The following is an 18585-nucleotide window of genomic DNA, read 5'->3' on the forward strand; positions in this document are numbered from 1 at the left end:
GTGTATTTTTACATTTATCCATTCATATGTCAAAAACACATTAAGTAAAATAGTTCTGGAGCCACCTGTGATTTTCGCACCGGAATGTATCTCTGGATGTGGGCCTGTCCAAGCACAGCCTTAGCATAGTGTTCTGCATGCGGAGAGAAAAAAAGCAGCTTGATGTGTCGCCAAAATGTGGCCTTTAAATCATTCCTATAACCTAATCACACAAGCTCCACTGTGAAATCCTGATTACATCCACAAGATGACTTTTACAGCAGCTAAAGATCCTCTCTGTGCTCCGGGGACAATGTGGAGAAATTCACAGATGACAGCCGAGCCCCCCCCCACCCCGACCCCCCCTACCCCCCCTTCATCCTAATGCAATGTTAGTGACACAATGGAGTTGCTTACCGAGCCGGTCGAGGCAGCATTGTGCGACGCAACGCCGAGATTAATGAGCAACTAACACCAGCTTGAAAGAAATGAAGTGAATTTAAATTTCTCCAAAAGTTAAAGAGCTAATGTTAGAGTATTAATTTCCTCTTGAACAGTGAGTGGGAAAATATCCATTAGCAAAATTAACCACAGTTTTCTAGGTAGCTAACATTGTGGGGCTGTGGCGCTACAGTGTGGGGCCACAGCTAATGAACACACTGCAGAGGGTGATATTTCATTATACAAATTAATGCTCACATTTTAATGGGAAAGTCACATAATGAATCTAGGCTTCAGTGACAGCAATTAGAGGCCCAGATTGTCCCCTTCTGGACAAGGCACTATTTAGCAGTAAGCAGCTGTGTGTAAAAAATAAAAAGGTCCTCGCTCTTGACAATAGCCACACATAACTTCAGGCAGGGCCGCATAACCAATAAGAGTCTCTGCCCACCTTTAAATGAGAACGGGGAGACAAAGTGAGGGGGAAAGAGAAAGAGGAGAGGCAGGACTTGCCCATGTCACTTAACCTTAACCTAACCTTGTAATCAGGATGAATCAAATGGGACCTGTGATCTCCCTCTCCATTGCTCTCACTCCTCCCTTCCCCCTTCCTCACTTTTCTCCTCATTCTTTGAGTATATTCCTCCAAATCATTACTTTTTTTTTTTTTTTCAGTGTTGCTAAATTGAATAGGCTGTATTATTTGTGCAACTTGGTGCACATTCATATCTAACAATTACGAGGCTATATAAATATGGTAATAGTGTGTATAAAGGATGACCGAATCAAGCTATTTTGGCTGACATCCTGATCCAATTCCTAAGACATTTGGTCTCTGCAGATGACAAGTCCAATCTCATTTAAATGTTGAATATGTATGTACACGCCATTTTGAAATAACATCATTTAACGCAGCACACCATAATCATCCCGAGCTACTTCTTCCACATACTGCATGTCGTATAAGATTACATTACTGATACTTTATATTTTGAGTAAAAGAGTAACCGAAGAATGGAGTGGAAACACTTTCACACAGGAGACTGGAGTTTGACCTAACCGAACCGCTGTGTTTGCAAAGTTTGAAGAGTTTAGAGCAGAGAACAAAACTACGAAACTGACTATACCAATGGTTAATTAGGTCATATTAGAGAGTGGAGACGACTGACGTATAAACTTGGAGGACTTGTTGGACACTGACGTGATGTGATCAGCTACAGAAAAGATGTCTCACTCTGTTAGAGTTGTTGGAAGTACAGAAGCACACAGCTCAACTCTGTGCAACACAGTTTAGAGCGGAGCTTCTTACCTCACGAGTGATGTTTGGAGTGAAGCTTGCAGAGAACACTTCAATGTGACAATAGACAAGTTACATTATAGCCTTTTGTCAAGTTACTTGCAGAATAAACATTAATTAGCAGCAGTTTGTCTTCAAAGAGAGAAGCAGTACAACTCTGAATGGAACTGTTGTTGGCTGATATCAGTCAATAAAAATATGCTTTAATTGGCTCATGATGACAATCTTTGTGATAAATTTGGGATATCTTTACTGTATATATATTTTATTATCAACAAATCCTAGGATAAGGCGAACAACTTTCATTGAATTTACTATCAAGTAGACTGTCGTCCTTTATGTCTCGGAGCTCCACTCTGGATGATTCTGGTTTGTCTGTCGCAATGTCTGGAGTATATTCTTGTCAGACCATTCAATGGAGCATTATGAGTTACACATCAAATACACATGAGGCCTATTTAGGGAGGTTGGGTCCATGGGTGGGCGTCAAACCAGTGGACTGGCCAACATGGGACTGTAGTTTGCTTCCTATTTTAAACTGACAGTAAATGTTTGTACGCGGAGGTAGAAGGTCACCTACTGTACCACAATTATGGACTCATGAGAACTTATAACGGACCAACAGAAAAGATTTATCCAGTGTCTTTTGGAACAAAGAGCGTATGAGCGGAAAACTTCAAATTCAACATAGGTGAACACATTATCCAGAGTTCTTCTGTGCTTATTCCGTGCATCTATGGTGTCACTCTCCCCTCTGAGACTATTCAGCTGTTGACCTTCACAGTATTGGAGCTATTCTCAATTCACCATGAACCACTAACTTATATACAGATGTACTTAAAACAGATGTAAAACAGTTTCGATTCACCGTTGAGCCTCTCAAACATCCCTCTGGTGTTTTTCCCATCCTTCTGGCCAAATGGAAATTCATCTAGCAATATGTTGCATCTATTAGGTTATTTTAATTGCCCCTCTGTACAGGTTTGGGATATTTATCTGTACTTGTTCCTAGGGTGCGGTCACAAATGAAACAAAGCCAGGTGAAATCGGTTCACATGAAGTGCAACATAATGCTTAAGAGTAGATCCCACCAGTGAGCGGGACAATTATCTACAGCCACTAAGGTGTCACTTAAACGCTTAGGAGCTCTAGTTTTTTTCAAGTCGTAGCTAAGAAAACGAAAGCATCTATCATTTACTGTTGTCAGGCACAAAATGTCTAAAGTAGTTCAACAAAGTGAAAGAAGGACAACAGCAACAAAAAAAAATGTTTCTATTTTTAACTCCCAAATTGCAATTTCCTGGGTTTGTGGTGGCAGTGATCTGTCATGTGGCTGGGAGGTTGTGCTGTTTGCGCTGATATCAATTAAAAGTGGATTAACGGGTACATAATGACCTTTAGCAGTAAATTGTGTGTAATGTTGCAAGGCAGGATACAGTATATTCCCCAGATGTCACACCAGGCCCCTGACGTATGATGGAGCAGATGTCTTAGCCAGTCCAAATGGCCCTCTAAGACACAAACACACACACATACATACACACAGGCTCAAGCCGACACGCATGCATAAACATGTGTTGACACACACATACCAAATGGTGAGCGCACACACATACGTAAACATGACTACATTCAGAAATGCACTTGTCATCCGTCTCACTTGCTACTGATACGTTTAAATGCTTAATTTTAATGCAAATCTTTAATAAACTAATCGCTTTCTGAGGGCACGTTTATTTATTTTGCAGTGTACCCTGCTCTGCAAACATCAAAGGAGAGTTTCAAACATTAAATCTTTTATATGCTTTTCATTCTCATTTTAGATATGTAGATGATACATTAATCTTTATTTTCCTCCCTTGAACATTAACATCCTCTTATAAGGAAAGAAAAGACAGAGGAGGGGGGGGGGGGAGATCAGATCAGTCTAATTTCTGTCTAATTTGGCTCCTAGAATATCATTTTGTCCAGTTAGAGGAATTGAGAATGATCATTTGCATCAGGGACGTTTCCTTATTAAATCAGCACTGAGCCTCTGTTCGGCAGCTCACAGGAGAAGCACTTATTGGGTTAAAAGCTCATCTCATATGGTTTATTTTAAATATACTCTATGCTTCATAGCCACTCTACTGTAAAAGAAAAGATATCTGTCTTTCTGTCTGTAGTCAGGGTTATCCGTCTCTTTGCACGCTCTTTCTTTTTTTATCCCCCTCATCCTTTCTCCCTCCTCTCTTTAGCATTTCCACCTTCAATTTTCTTTTGTATACCCTCCTATTCTTTTCTCTCCTGTATCAATATTGTATTGAGTTGGTGTTTGTGGCCCTTTATTTGAGAACTCTGCAGTAGGTCTGCAGATTGCAGAGTCTTTTCTGGAATGGTGCCCTCTAAATAATGATAAATTACTTGAGCAGTATGCCATTTGCTAATTATATCCATGATTTACTACACAGCCCGACTTAAATCATTCAAGCCAGCCTTGCGTAACAATGCCTTTTTTTTTCTTTTATAAAATGGTTTCCATGTGTATAATGTAAACATTTTTTGGCCATGTACTCTATATATAGTAAAGTGCATATAAACAAACATAAGAACTGTAGTTTTCTATTTCTTTTTCCACCAGTCTAACTCTATTTTGACACCTTGTCAATGGCCTAACAGAAATTTCACCCTGGGAACTTTTTATATGTATATATTAAAAAAAAAAAAAAAAAAAAAAAAAAAATCAAGCTTAGCGTTTTTCCCTTCTCTCTGTTCATTGTTTAATGAATCCAAATCTGGCTCAGACTCCAAGCCTATTATAATTGCTTGCAGGATGTGGTCTATTTCAACATAAGTATAATTCCAATTGAAGATCCACTTCTGGCAGAATAATGCTGGTGTTATACCATTATCAAGAATATTCATGAATATGGATGTGCAACATAAATAAATATATGTAAATGTTACACAGCATATTCACCCCTCTTTTACTAAAACATAAATCACTTTAATCTGTGCATCCTGCAGTGGTTCTTATTGTTCTTAATCATAGGGCTTCATTGCAACAAACATGAGCTTCACATATGTTGCCTGCACATTTCTTTTCCTCTTTTCATTGACTTATATTTCACTGTATGAACAGCATTTTTTTTTTTTTCTCTCAATGCACCACAGCGCGGCGGTAGTTGGGGAGATCTGCTGATTTATGTGTCTCAAGATAAACTGCAAATAGGGAATGTCTGAGAAATTGAACTCTCATCATCAAGGCACAGGCCTGACAGCAAAGCAAGGCCAGAATAGAGGCACGATGACCCCACAGCAAGCACACACACACACACACACACACACACACACACACACACACACACACACACACACCCGTAACACCACACAGTTTCACACGGACAGAGAAACACACGTAGACAGAGACCCCGGCGCACCCCCTCAGCCTTCGCTTGTGCACGCACAGATAGCATCGAGACAGTTTTGTTGTCAGTTGAAAATATTATCTCTTTTAGTGCACTGAAAGCACCATATGGTGAAATGTTTTTTATGGTGTTGATGTGAGTGATGGCTCACTTGGCGGGGCTGGATCGAGCTGGATCGACCCATATTCAGATGCTTACTCCACACCCCCATCCCAATACACACACATTCAATAACACATACACACACATCGAGTGGAGCAGAGCCGATGTCTATGGCAGAGAGAAAAAAATAAAAAATAAAATTGAATGCAGTTGAATGCAGAATCTCATTCATTGTCACTTTTTTGTAGTTTATTTCATTCTGTGCTGATTTTGTTCATAAACTGCTTCCTCTCTTTTGACTTTCTTCCCTTATCCCTTTTGGACGAGTTGTGTGTATATTGATGCCAGCTACAATCATGGCAATTGAAAAATATCTTCTTTTATAGTAATTAATGAAATGCATCTTCTTTTTTTGTGAGCTCTACTCTTTTGACCTAATTTTCTTGACCCTAGGGTCCACATTCCTGGCTCCAATAAATAGATTTTGATATCCAGTCAATCTAATAATCAGGTTAATTATTCACTATTTTCCCTGTCGTTCCCTTTCTGTTTCTCTGTCTCTTTCTTGACCTCTCAGGAGAGAAACCCTATCGGTGCCCTCATTGTGACTATGCCGGCACCCAGTCTGCCAGTTTAAAGTACCACCTGGAGCGCCACCATCGCGAACGTCAGAATGGCTCCACCACCTCAGGCCCATCCTCTGGCCACGCCCCTTCTTCTGACCATAAAGAGGATCATGGGAAGACTGCCAGTGGGAGCATCTTTGCAAGACCAGATGTCCTTCGTAATGTTTTTAAGGGAATGCCCCCCAACCTCGACTTCAGGGCAGGTCCGTTGCTGCCACATCAGTGGGCGTCTGCCGGCATGATGTCTCCGCAAGAAAGAGAGCGTGAGCGTGGAGACCGTCGATTTGACTCCTTAGCTGAGAGCATGAAGACTGCCGATGGCCCATCCTCCCTGGTCTCAACAGCGACCGATAGTCCTGCCAGCTTCTCTGACCTAAGCAGGGCTTACCAAAGCATGATGGGAAATGGAGTCCACTTTCAGGGTTCTCTTCAGGCCTTCATGGACAGCTTCGTCTTCAGCTCCATGAAGAAAGATATGAAGGAAAACCAGAGTGTAGCCCAGCTCCAGGCTCAGCGCTACCATGATAATGGTGAGCCCAAAGCTAAGCGGGCCATCTCTGCTGACCAGGACAGGGAGGATAAGGCTGAAACAAAATCAAACTCAGAGGCTGGCAAACACGGGTCCCAGTATGAACCACTTGATCTATCTGTGTCAGTTCGGCCTGAGTCTGCATCTGGATCTATCCCTGGGTCTTCAGTCACCATCCATGACAACGTGGCATGGCATGGCTGTCTGTTCTGCTCCTTCTCCACCTCTTCACTGGAGCTCATGGCTCTGCACCTTCAGGCCAACCACCTGGGGAAAGCCCAACTTCAGCGTTCTGATACAGGCAAGGAGCTTCATGGAGATGCCTCTCCCACCACCTCCACCATTCAGTCCTCTAACAGCAAGACCTCTAATGTGGCCCTTGACAAAGGTGGAGACAGAGATGGAGAGAAAAGCCAGGGAGGTTGGAACAACCACTTGGATCAGCCATACAACCCCTTCCAGAGCGATTTCTACAGACGTTTCGGCGGCTTGTATGATGGATCACCGGGGGCCAACCAGGGCCTTCATAGCTATGTTAGTGCCACAGAGCAGGGACTTGACCCACATTTTGGAGGAGCAGCTCCAGCTGGGGATGTCCAGATTGGTGAGAGTAATTCCTTCGGAGACACTGAAGAGGACCATGCTGGATCAGACGATGACGTTGTAAAGCCTGGTGTGCGCAGTGCCAGTGAGACCCCCTCAACAACCCCCAAGAGACAGCAGCGACAGAATAACTCTGATGAAGAGGAAGAGGAGGGAGGAGTGCCCGAAGAGGAGGACGAAAGAGACGAGGAAGGGCAAATGGACCTGCAAAGAGAGGAAGAAGAAAGTCCAGCTTCAGATCACCTCCAGAACCACCCTAAACATCTCCAAGATGACTCCTCTTTGCACCCAAGGAGTGGAGCTGGCTTGGCAGCATCGTCCTCTGCCATGACACCACTTTCTCTTGTTCCTCGACCCCAGAGTCAAGCTTTGCCACTGGAGAAGCAATGGCAGCAGGGCCTGAGCCTCCTGTCTCCCGGAGGTCCACCAGGACTGTTGAAGGCTGACCAGCAGACACACCTTGAGCAGCAGATGAACATGCTGTCTGTCCTCAGAGCCTACAGCAATGACAACCTCCCCGCCTTCAATGGCTTGGGAAGTGGAGCAGGAGGAGCATCCACAGGGGGCATGAAGAGGCCAGACGTGTCTGGTGAGTGTGCTTAACCCCTACTGTAACCGCTGTACTGCTCACACAAAGCTAAAGTCATGAATACACACGTTTGAAACCCAAATTCAATTTTCCCATCACACAAACACACAAGACAAACACATATACATTTTTCCTGACACCCACAACGGTATCTCAGACAGTCACTAAAGGTCTCCAGATTGGCTCTGAAGTGATTTCAGCCTTATTTCTAGCAAGTTTAGAAGCTATCAGCCTGGCGACTAGCAACAGATTAATCTTTATTACACGTTTATATTACTGGGGGTGTAGCGCCTCCCTCCCACCCCACAGCATGGAGGGAATAACCCGGGATGAGTCAGAGCAGGACCTCAGCTCCCCGTGCCATCTCCTCCTCATGTCTCTTAACTATCTTAGCTCTCATAAAGCCGGCTCCCATAAGCCCATTACTTTATAAGACTCGTCGATCTATGACCCTGTGAAAAATGAACTGTCAACTTTCATGATTCTGCTAAGGTTACAGCCGATCCTTGAGACTGAAGAAGGAAGTCCTTTTTCTTCTTTTATTTTATTTTATTTTTTTACAATGCTCTTTTGCTCTTTAGGGTGGCTGCTAAAGTGTCTCTAAGTGTAGAGGCAGAAAGTAAAAAGCCAAAGTTGCCGTTGAGCTTTGAAACACCGAATACTGAGGCAGAAAAGAGACACGTGAGTGAGTTGGCAATTCCGGATTTTTAATCAAACTAACAAATACGCACATACGTCACTATTTTTAGTAGTTCTTTTTAAACCTAGACTTCTTAATCATTTGTTGGCCTTCCTGTTTCAACAAAGTTTTTTTGGTTTGTTGCCTAGAGCCTGTGTTTACAGTCATATATATTTATGCATCTGTATGTGTTAGTAGAGCAATGCCTTTGTGAGAGAATGCCCTGCTTGCTGTCTAATCAGGAAGCTTGCGAGTGTAAGCTATGCAACGTGGGCAGTTCCCTTTGGAACTAGGAATGCTTGACCTTTGTCATACTGTAGATAGTGCTTTCACTACAGAACAAAAGCCTTTCTTACGTGTTGTTAGTTTGTCCTAGCCTAAGCCAGTCATTCATTGTAATTAGAAAAATCGACGAGTTATTATGTATCCAGCTTCCCAAGTATAATTATTCACATTTAAGATCTTTCGGATTACACGGAAGATAACATAGAAGATCTTCAGAATTATGGGAAGCAGCAAAAATAAATACATGTAGTAGTGTGCTTGAATATGAGAAAGGTACTTTACTTTGGCATTACCTTAGGTGACTTCACTTTATCCTTGTTTATTTTGACAGTGCTACTGTATGTGTATCAAATCATATAATATTGTCATAAACAGTATTATCCTGTATTATTGGTTAACCGAAGCCCTTATAGGTGTTGCTGACTTCAAAAGCTTTTATACATTCACGTCTGTATTGTAGGATTCATTTTGAACTGGAATGATACTTTAAAATGAAGATGCTTGAGTGGGATGAGGGCTCATTTTTACCACAGGCTTCTTGTGGAAGCACAGGTTTCTTCACATAGTTTAAAAAGTCTTGGCTGTCTGTAGGTGTGAAAATGAGTGTCTCTCTGCGGTGACCTGTTAACCTGTAATGGACTGCATGTTACAGACCCCACGTAAAGCTATAGCAATAAGTGTTGCTTAGTATGGATTGAAGGATTAGTGTAATTACAGTCTCTCACTATATATTACAATTATTAATAACTATTACAAATACAACTGTAGTTTTGATCTTTTATTCATTTTACTACTTCTGCTGTTCTTGATACAATTGCAACTGCATTACTACACATACAATTCAATAAAATCACTGCCACGTTCATTACTACTGTAGGACTGTTATTATTTATCTGTGGTTGAAGAAGTTTTGTGAATTTCTATTTCATTAAAGTAACGTTACCTGTACTACAAACTAAAAACAAGCCGAGGTGGGTCTATTTCCAAGTACATGATCATGTTAACCCTGTGTTTCATCAGAAGTATTATATTACACTACAGGTAGAAGTACATCATAAAAATCTTTACCCAAGTTGAAGTGCTAAGTACATGCTCTTAATGTAGTTAATGTACAAAAGTACAAGCATTTTGATGCAGTTGTTAATAAATCTATTCTAGTCCACATTAGTTTAACAGTAGTTAAACATTGAAAAATATAGTAATTATTTGAAAACATGAGGAAACTGTTTCTTTATGTACTGACAGGTAGTTAATCCATAATAATTAATTACAATTGATTTGTTGATTCTATATTTTTCTAAAGAACATCTACAAAAAACAACAAGTAGCAAAAGCATCCCCCTTGATGAATTATTAAATATTCACTTTAATTTCTGCTAAATGTACATTTGTATAAGCTCAGTGTCCATTAAATAATATCTTCCTGAAAAAAAAAAAAGTTTTTTTACAGTTTCTTGCCATTTCAAAAGGGGATACATAAACTACAAATACTCAAGTAGGGTACAATTACCTCAAAAGTGTAGTACAATACTTATTACTTCAGTAAAAGCAACTTCTTGAAAAAAATTGAATTGTAACTAAAGCTGTAAAATAAATAATAATAAATGAAATAAATAAAAAAGGACTAAGAAGAATAAATTCTAAAGTCTAAATTAAATGGGTGTAGAAGAAAAATAACATAAAATACAAATATTCTATTATTTAAGTACCTTAATCGAGTAATTTACATAGTAACTTCCCACATCTGTATTGTATCTAGTACTTTAAAATTATCTTAATTGGAAATAAAACTGTCATACAGTGATCCAATACATGCAGCCAGATGAAGAGCAGAAGTAAAACTATAAAATAACATTAATTTAATATATATTTTTCCTTCAATGTTGTTCATAGCACTGTCAGTATTCGCGCTACTTTTGACTACATATGATAAAGATTCATATGATAAAACTTGGATGGAAAAATAGACTCACTTGTTTCCTAGTAAAATGCACCACTACAGTCCCTCTTTATGTGCCCACTTGTAAACCCCTCGTGTTGGGGTCCACACAGCAGTATGAAGCGCGTGGGCCACACATCCCACTGTTAACTTGGTGGATGGAGAGGGTGGGGGTAGCAAAGACGTCCATAAAACTCAATTCAGACCTGGCAAAATGTGATTATCTGGAGTGGGTTTGCATTAGGTTTGTATGCAAATACAGCATAAATCATTAATATTGAAATTCTCCTCTGAATCTACGGGAGCTGTTGTAGGGCACGGGCTGCACGTCTGGAGTGGCCGTCTCTTCATTAGTATGCCCAGAGGAAGGGAAAAGGGGTACAATGCACATGAATCTACTTGCACTCTGACACATAACAGAAACACACATATATATGATCCACACACACACACATGTTCACACATCTGTAGTATTAAACCACACCTCCTTAAATTGGCTCAGGAATTGGATTTATCAATAAATGTCATTAACAGCAGCAGCGGCCCTGAGGGCTCTGTAATCAGACAAGGTATCTGGTTACTGAGGTACAATATGCTGTGTAAAGATTGATATGAACCCCCACCATTCGCTGCACTGTAGATGTGCTTAACACAATCAATACTTGGCTGGAGTGGAGACCTATCTATAGCCATGCATTATCAAACATGAAGTATTACATTATTCAAACAGTGCTGTACATGCTACAACTGCTTGCGAACATTGCTTCTTACGTCAGATTACTTACATTAGCTCCAACCATCTTGTTCATTTTACAGTGGGCATCGAATAAGATCATCCTCCTCTGAGGTTTTCACCTTTCATTGTTTTACCACATTAAATCACGCAAGATTTAATTTGGCTTTTATTTTTTATTATTTATTTTTTTTTTTTTTACCAAACTTCACAGAAAAAGACAGATCTCTACAGCATAACTAAAAAAAAAATTTGCGATTACATGAAGGATTCATCCTCTTTAAAATAACTCGCCCCAAATCACGATGAGATGATTTGTTACATTTTGAGGAAGGCTTTACAAGGCTGAGACTGACAAGCAGAAGAGGAGAAGTGCTGATAGAAGTGTAGGACTTGCATAAGTGTGTTGACAGTTTCCAAGGAGAAAATGGTAGAGCTCGTACCGTAGCCGAGCACCTATTGCGACTCGAGAAGCAGATTACATAAACATAGTTGAGTTGGCTCATAGGCAAGAGAGAAAGGAGAGAGGGGAACGTCGGATACCCTCACATGAATTAGACCCATCATTCCCACTTTATGAGTACTCTCACACTGTGCTCCATAGTTCTCCCCAGAAGTGCTGTTGTTTGTCGGTGTTTGTAGCTCTGTGAGAGTCACCTCGTGCACACACTGAAGTCGACACTAAAAGCACTTTACTTTTGTAGAAGCGAGAGGACGAATGCGTGGCAGTGCCTTGGTGTTGCTGCATAGTAGCAGGAAGCACAGCATGTACACAGCGATGAACGACAGGGTGCTGTTCATTCTTCAGTTTAGCAACACCGATAATACAAATAAACGTAAAGTTTGCTTTTGTCCCGTGTTCTACTTTTGAAAGATATATTTGGAATTTTTTTATCCATACCAGTTTTTTCATACTTTATTTTATTGGCATGACATGTTGATTATGGCTGTAGCTATAGCTATAGCCAAATCTTAACTTAAAATACTTTTAAGTTAAGATTTGGTTTAACTCAGAATCTTGTCTTTGAACTAAAAATGATGACTTTTTCTTTAGAATTATGACCTTACGAAAATTACATTCAATATTTTAATATCAGAATTCAAAGTTTCTAAGACAAGCAACTTAAAAATTCAAAGAGCTTTAGTGGAGAAATAAAAATGACAACTTGAAGGTTTATTCCAAACTACACAAAGGCAATGTAAAAAAATAATAATCACGCTGATTTCTGTAATTGTGCACAAGTCTGGTTTTCCTCTTACTACTTGTGTCACTAGTGGCCAATTACCTTTAACAGAGTGAGTGCACTCAAGCCTGTTTTCACTGTGAGGGGTTTGAACTATGAGTGCTTAGGTCACATTAGAACAACGAGCAAGAAATGTACAGAGCACACACACACACACACACACACACGCATCCATACATACACATCTATATGGATGCGTGTGGAAGATGAGGGAAATATTGAAAACATGCTGGCAGAGAAGAGTGCAGGACACTATGCGGATAATTGTGTGTGAGCACGTGCGCGTGTGTGCGTGTGTGTGTGAAACAGGTCCTGTAAAACACTGATGGTAATTAAAGACATATGGTGGGATTGGTGAGCTCGCTGTGAAGCGCAGATGTAGTGGATCACAGTTGGCATTAGTGGTGTAATTTTCACTTTCTCTGGTTTAAGTGTAAGAAAGGTAGGCACCACCCCCCCCCCCCCCCTCACACACACACACACACACACGCTACAGGAAGCACATATGCTGGTGTCTGAATAACTCAGATACATTAGCTGAAAATGTCATCGTATTGCACTTACGTACATCAATCCTCCAGGAGACTGAAACCTGCGTTAATCAAACCTTATCTCTTTATTTTTCACTTCTGTGCACAAATACAAAATTACAGCTACTTATCAAATTCATTTGACTTAAATATACCCTAGAGGTCTCTTACAGTTACAGTATGGCGCAGTACCTTTTTGGAATTTTCCTTTCTGAACTAAAGATATGCCCTGAAACATGTGTGCGCTGTTAAAGGCTCTTATGAGGGCTGTCACTTTGTACAGCACTGACAACACTGCATGGCCGTTTATTTTAAACTGTTTTCGAGTGCGTTTCTAGCCAATGAGAGAGTTTTAGATATTTCTACCTGATTACTAATTGGAACCTTGTCACTGGGATTTGATAACATGTAATATCTAAGGTGTAGTTGAGTGAAGGACAGTGTAGCCGAGCAGGGAGCGGGAGGCTGGATGGAGCAAAGAGGATTGAGTAAGCGCCAGCTTCTAAAAGTTATTTAAGCTTTAAGTTGACTGTACGCAGTATCACTGGACGTGGTGAATAATGTTAGCTGGCGTGTGTTTATCTGATGGATGGAGGAGTTTTTTTTTGCTGTGGCTCAGTGACTGGCTCTAATCTAAGGGAATTCCCAGGTGTAGCACACCTTCAGATGCCAGCAGTGTTGGTGACACTGACCACCGGTTTCTCCACATGACTTACCCCCAGATAACACTCTCTGTTCTGTATGATGTAAGGTCAGCTGCACACACACACACACACACACACACACATTTAAAACTTCTGATAATGCAAAACCTGGTAATTGCCAATAATACTGTCCTCATCAGGTGGTTAATTACCATGAATTTGGTTGCTGTTTGTCTCTAGCAAACATGTGCGTGCGCACACTCACGCACACACACACACACACACATAAACACTCACACAAAATGCTTTGACAAGTGGAAAAGGGCTGAGGTACTTATTGCTCCCAGACACCCCTGTGTTTACTAATGAGCTAGACAGATAGCTTACCTGTGTAGCTGTAATTATTTTGTACACCTAAAAGTAGCTCTGAAAGTTGAGTAGGGTGACATCCGAGAATCCTAGTGGGGTGGCAGGTGGTGTTCATGATCACATTTTCAAGACAGTTTCCATATAGCTGATACATTAGGGCTTTGGATAAATACTGCATGTTTCACCGTTGTGCATCGACCATTTCGCCCATAGATTCAAGGGCAGTCGTTCAAAATCTCTTCTTTGAGTAGGACAAACATAAACTGTGCCAGAATTTAAAAATCAAAGCACATATTCATTCGTCTATACCCTTTGTTACACTTTGGTTCTTTCATTATGATGGCATTTTTATTTCTAGGTCCCTCCCATTTTCCTTGTAGACATCTCTACAACATAGCACTATATCGACAGCAGCAAAGATAAGCAGCACAGTATGTCTATATGGCCTGTATCCTTGAAACCATCTGACTGCCTCATGTTGCACACTGTCAAGTATTTGTTCCTTTGTTATTTGACTTCAGTAATCCTGTAAGCTTCAACTGGTTAGACAGTGCAGTGATTTGTCCTGCAATCAATCATCTCAGATAACTGTCTCGTGGTGACACCCATGTACAGAGCAGGATTGTCATTTCTTAATAAAAATGTTGTTGTTTGGTAGATTTTACCATTGTTTGCTTGTTCATTTTAAAGTCATTGGTTTTAAAAGCACCCTGGACTAAAGAGAAGTTGTATTTAAGGTGAACTTATGCGATTTGTGTGATAGTAGACTTTTACAGCCACCAGTGACAATTGCAACATAACATGTGATAAATAAATGAGTGTTCATTTATTTAATTAAAGTTGAGAAACAAAAAAAATCCTGATAACAGAGAGCTGAACTTGTCAATAGCCTCTCCTCAGCAATGTAATGAGTCGCCCCTCTAGCATTGGTTTTATTGTTCTTGGGGGGGAAAAATTACCAAGCACTTCAACACAAACTCTTAGAAGTTGAAAACTTTATCATTTCTGCTGGTAAACGAGCTAACATACAAGGCACTTGCCTGACCCACTCGGAGCAACTTGGGGTTCATTGTGTGTTGCCCGAAGAACTGAATCATGTCTTCATGACTGAATCAGACTTGGCTTATTGTCCAGTATCACTTTTTTTAAATGATGATGCCGCATCCTCATTACTACATAAACTGAATATAGTCTGATGTTATAGATGGAAATAATCAATGGCTTTTCTACCTATTGGTCCTCAAAGCACTTTGCACTGCTACTCATTCACCTATTCGCGCTCACAATCACACACACCGGGAGCAACTAGGTTGGGGTTCAGTGTCTTGCTCATGGACACTTGGACATGTGAGCGGAGGAGCTGGGAAAAGACCGCTCCACCTCCTGCACCGCAGTCGCCCAATGTTGTGTCAGATGTTCTTGTAAACAGCCTAATGCGATAAAAAAATTTCAACCAGAGTTTGACCAATATCATGTCTGACTACAGGAAATATCAGCCCCTGATGTGTCTGTTCAGTCCAGTAAGACTCCTACCTCATTCTTGGATCTGTGCTTTTTTACTTTCCCACACTCTGGGATCCTCCCTTTTCTTTATCGCTCGCTCGCTCTCTTTCTTTTTTCCTTTTTTTCGTTTTTTTTTTCCCCCCTCATTGCTGGAGGGCTCCTCTGGTGATTAAGCCGTCTGGAGGCCTGTCTGTCTGTCTTTTAACGGAGAAAAATAAGACGACTGTTGGTGATACACCTCGCCTGGCTCTCATTGTGCGCCTCTGCCACACTGAGATGACAGCTATGACGGCTGGCGAAGGCGAGGTGATATTTTAACGTGTGCAACAATATTACCAATTTAACTTGTGCAGAGGTGAATTATCACCTTGTCACCCAAAAGTGCAAATAGTGTAGTTTTCAAAGAGCAATTAAGTGTAATAGCTGCTGTCAAGCCCTAAGGAGGGTACCTGTTGCTCTCGCTCTTTCTCTGCCTTTCTGTTTTCCCCGGCAGATGTGATAGCTCTAAAAATATTTTCCCCTCACTAATTCCCCAGATATCAACTGCTGTGCCTGTTGAAAGGCCCTTTTTGAGAGAAAAAAATAAATAAAAAAGGCTTCATATTATTCCCATGATCCTCTCTCTCAGCCATCTTCAATAATACCGCTGATGATAGTGGCCACATCACGTTTCCTGGACGTAAAGTACAGTGAATGAAGGCCAGTATCGAGTTGCCCTTGATAAGGAAATGGAGACAAATGCTGGATGATTGCAAAGTTACATGACAATTATTCTATTCATTATTTTTGCAACAGGATGGGGAAACAGGAGTGAAGACAGCGTGGGAGCGGGGAGGTTACATTCATACACTCCGTGTGTGTGTGTGTGTGTGTGTGTGTTTATGTGCAAATAAAGTGCTTTTATGTATATATATGCAAGTCTGCAAACCCCTTTCCCCTCCTGCACTCATACGTTAGAGCGCATTGTCTTCGCTACTGCAAACACATGAAACAATGGGTTATAAATTGGCCTTCCAACCCGATATATTTGACATGATCTCTGCTTCCCATCTCGTTAGTTTGCTGTTTGTTTTTATTCTTCCCTGACTCCTGTAGACTTTGTTCAGTTTGAGTTGCTCCTCTTAAGAATGCAACGTTCCCTTCCCCAGGCGCCCTAGAGATGTGAAGAGGACCCTCAGAGGAGTTGTACTCATAAAGCTCCTCATCCTCTGAGGGAAAGACAGAGAGATACAACAGAGAGAGTGAGAGAGAGAGAGAGAGAGAGAGAGAAAGAGGGAACAGTACCACTAGGCAAAGACACCAGGCATAATAACACTTACGCAGCTAGTCGACACATAATGAGACAATGCTGCAGCAACTTCAAGGAAAACACAGATATATAAAAAACAACAGAGAGCGAGGCAGAGAGAGAGGGAAACTGGGGGTTTTGTGGGGGGGTGGGTGGGTTGTGTGTGGGGGGGGGGGGTAGGTGGTGGTGGTTTGGGGGTAAAAATGAAGAAACTATGTCAACTTTTATTTCCACTGTTATTCCACATCAATGGAGGCATGCGGTGATACTAATAAAAACAAAACAAAAAAAAAAACACACACACAGACATAGACACACAGGCAGCAAGTTGCTGTGTTTGAAAAGCTCTGTGGCAATTAAGGACAAATAAGTTGCATTATTTCCTGTAGTGAAGGATGATCCCGACCACTCGCTAAAAACATGTTTGATTTAAACATCAAAAAGCACAACAGAACAAATAAATAAGACTCAAACAAACAAAGTTGTGCTAGTAAAATAAAAAAAAATAAAAAACACAGAGTAGGAGAGAGAGAGACAGAGAGAACACAATCCGCTGGGGGAATAAGAATAGCGAGCGTCGAGACAAATAAGCCTGCAACATTATAACATTAGCAGTTAGAAAATATACTTAATTCCTCGGCAGAGATGGATATAAACTGCATTGTTGCGTTTCAAATCCCAGCGACCGATTTAAACTGCTGCATTGTTTTATTAGGGAAATATGGGGGTGGAGGAACACTGCTTGTTCTAATTACAGTGATTTAATCAGGATTAGAAAGGTTACCTGGATGAAGCCAGGGGGCATCTGTGGCAAGGGCACATGCTTTTTAGACACATTGGTTTACACGCAGGGCTTATCGAAGCTCATCTGCAACACCGAATTCAGCATCTAAAACAATGACTTTCTTTGCTCTCGCACGAACAAACACTGGCCTATTGTCCTCCCTCTCTTTCCTTCTTCTCTCCATCTGCATTTCTTTCCCTTTTTTTTTTTTTCTCTCTCCTTCCTTTCTCCTCCTGCCTAGTTAAACAGGCGGAGGGAATCCATTTTAATCTGATTAATAACTTAGTTGATCACATATAACCCAATTTTCATTCAGCGCTGCCCTGGTCTGCACAGACACACCCATGCTGACCTTTCAGAGTCGCCACAGTGACAATAAAGCACAATATGCAGCATTGTCCTGCTAAGGGGGGGGGGGGGGGGGGGGGAGGGGGGAGGGGAGGGGGGGGGGGGGGGGGGGGGGGGCTGAAGATGTTTTACATCATTACAAAAATTTCATGTCGCCATCTTTTTTTAAATAGGAGGCCTTGCACAAAAGGCCAGGCCTGCAATTGAGTAAGTGTGTGAGTGTGTGCGCGGAATTATTACGAGTGGGATTCCAGTTTCCTGGGTTTCAGGGATGGGAACAACTTTCCTCGTGCATTCACAGTAATATGAATCGTCCTTTTAAAACAGATATGGTTACATATTAGTTTTGAAAGGTACAGTAACTGGCTCGGTATTAAGCTGCCCTCCAACACTGGGGCCCTTTGTTCCTCAGGCCAAGCTAATAACTGGACCCCTTATCCTCATCTCTTACTGGTTGCAGAAGAACACTCAACTTATTTCTTTCTTTCTCTCTCTCTTCGTGTTTTTCCTGCCCTCCCCATCTGAATTTATCTTTGATTCCGCCATTGTGTGCGCTACGTTTTGTCATTTCTATTTCACTCAACATGTTTAGCGCTGAGTGATCGGCAATTATTATTTGAATGCCACAAAGTCTCGTGTTCTCCTGCAGTGACAAGTGAAATTGAG

General features: G+C 41.2%; 1 protein-coding gene across 11 annotated transcripts in view; it reads left to right on the forward strand.

Annotated features, from left to right (window-relative positions):
• Positions 1-18585, forward strand: part of znf536 (zinc finger protein 536) — a 216555-nt gene that overhangs the window by 148882 nt on the left and 49088 nt on the right. For all 11 annotated transcript variants that reach the window (XR_010912298.1, XR_010912299.1, XM_067494954.1 and 8 more), the window contains one exon: positions 5804-7573. Coding sequence is in view for 9 of the 11 variants with exons in the window: in XM_067494954.1 (XP_067351055.1) it covers positions 5804-7573 (1770 nt within the window). In the remaining 2 variants the exon portion in view is untranslated. The remainder of the gene's footprint in view (positions 1-5803; positions 7574-18585) is intronic.

The sequence above is a fragment of the Channa argus genome, chromosome 2 (genome assembly GCF_033026475.1).
Source record: "Channa argus isolate prfri chromosome 2, Channa argus male v1.0, whole genome shotgun sequence".
NCBI lineage: Eukaryota > Metazoa > Chordata > Actinopteri > Anabantiformes > Channidae > Channa > Channa argus.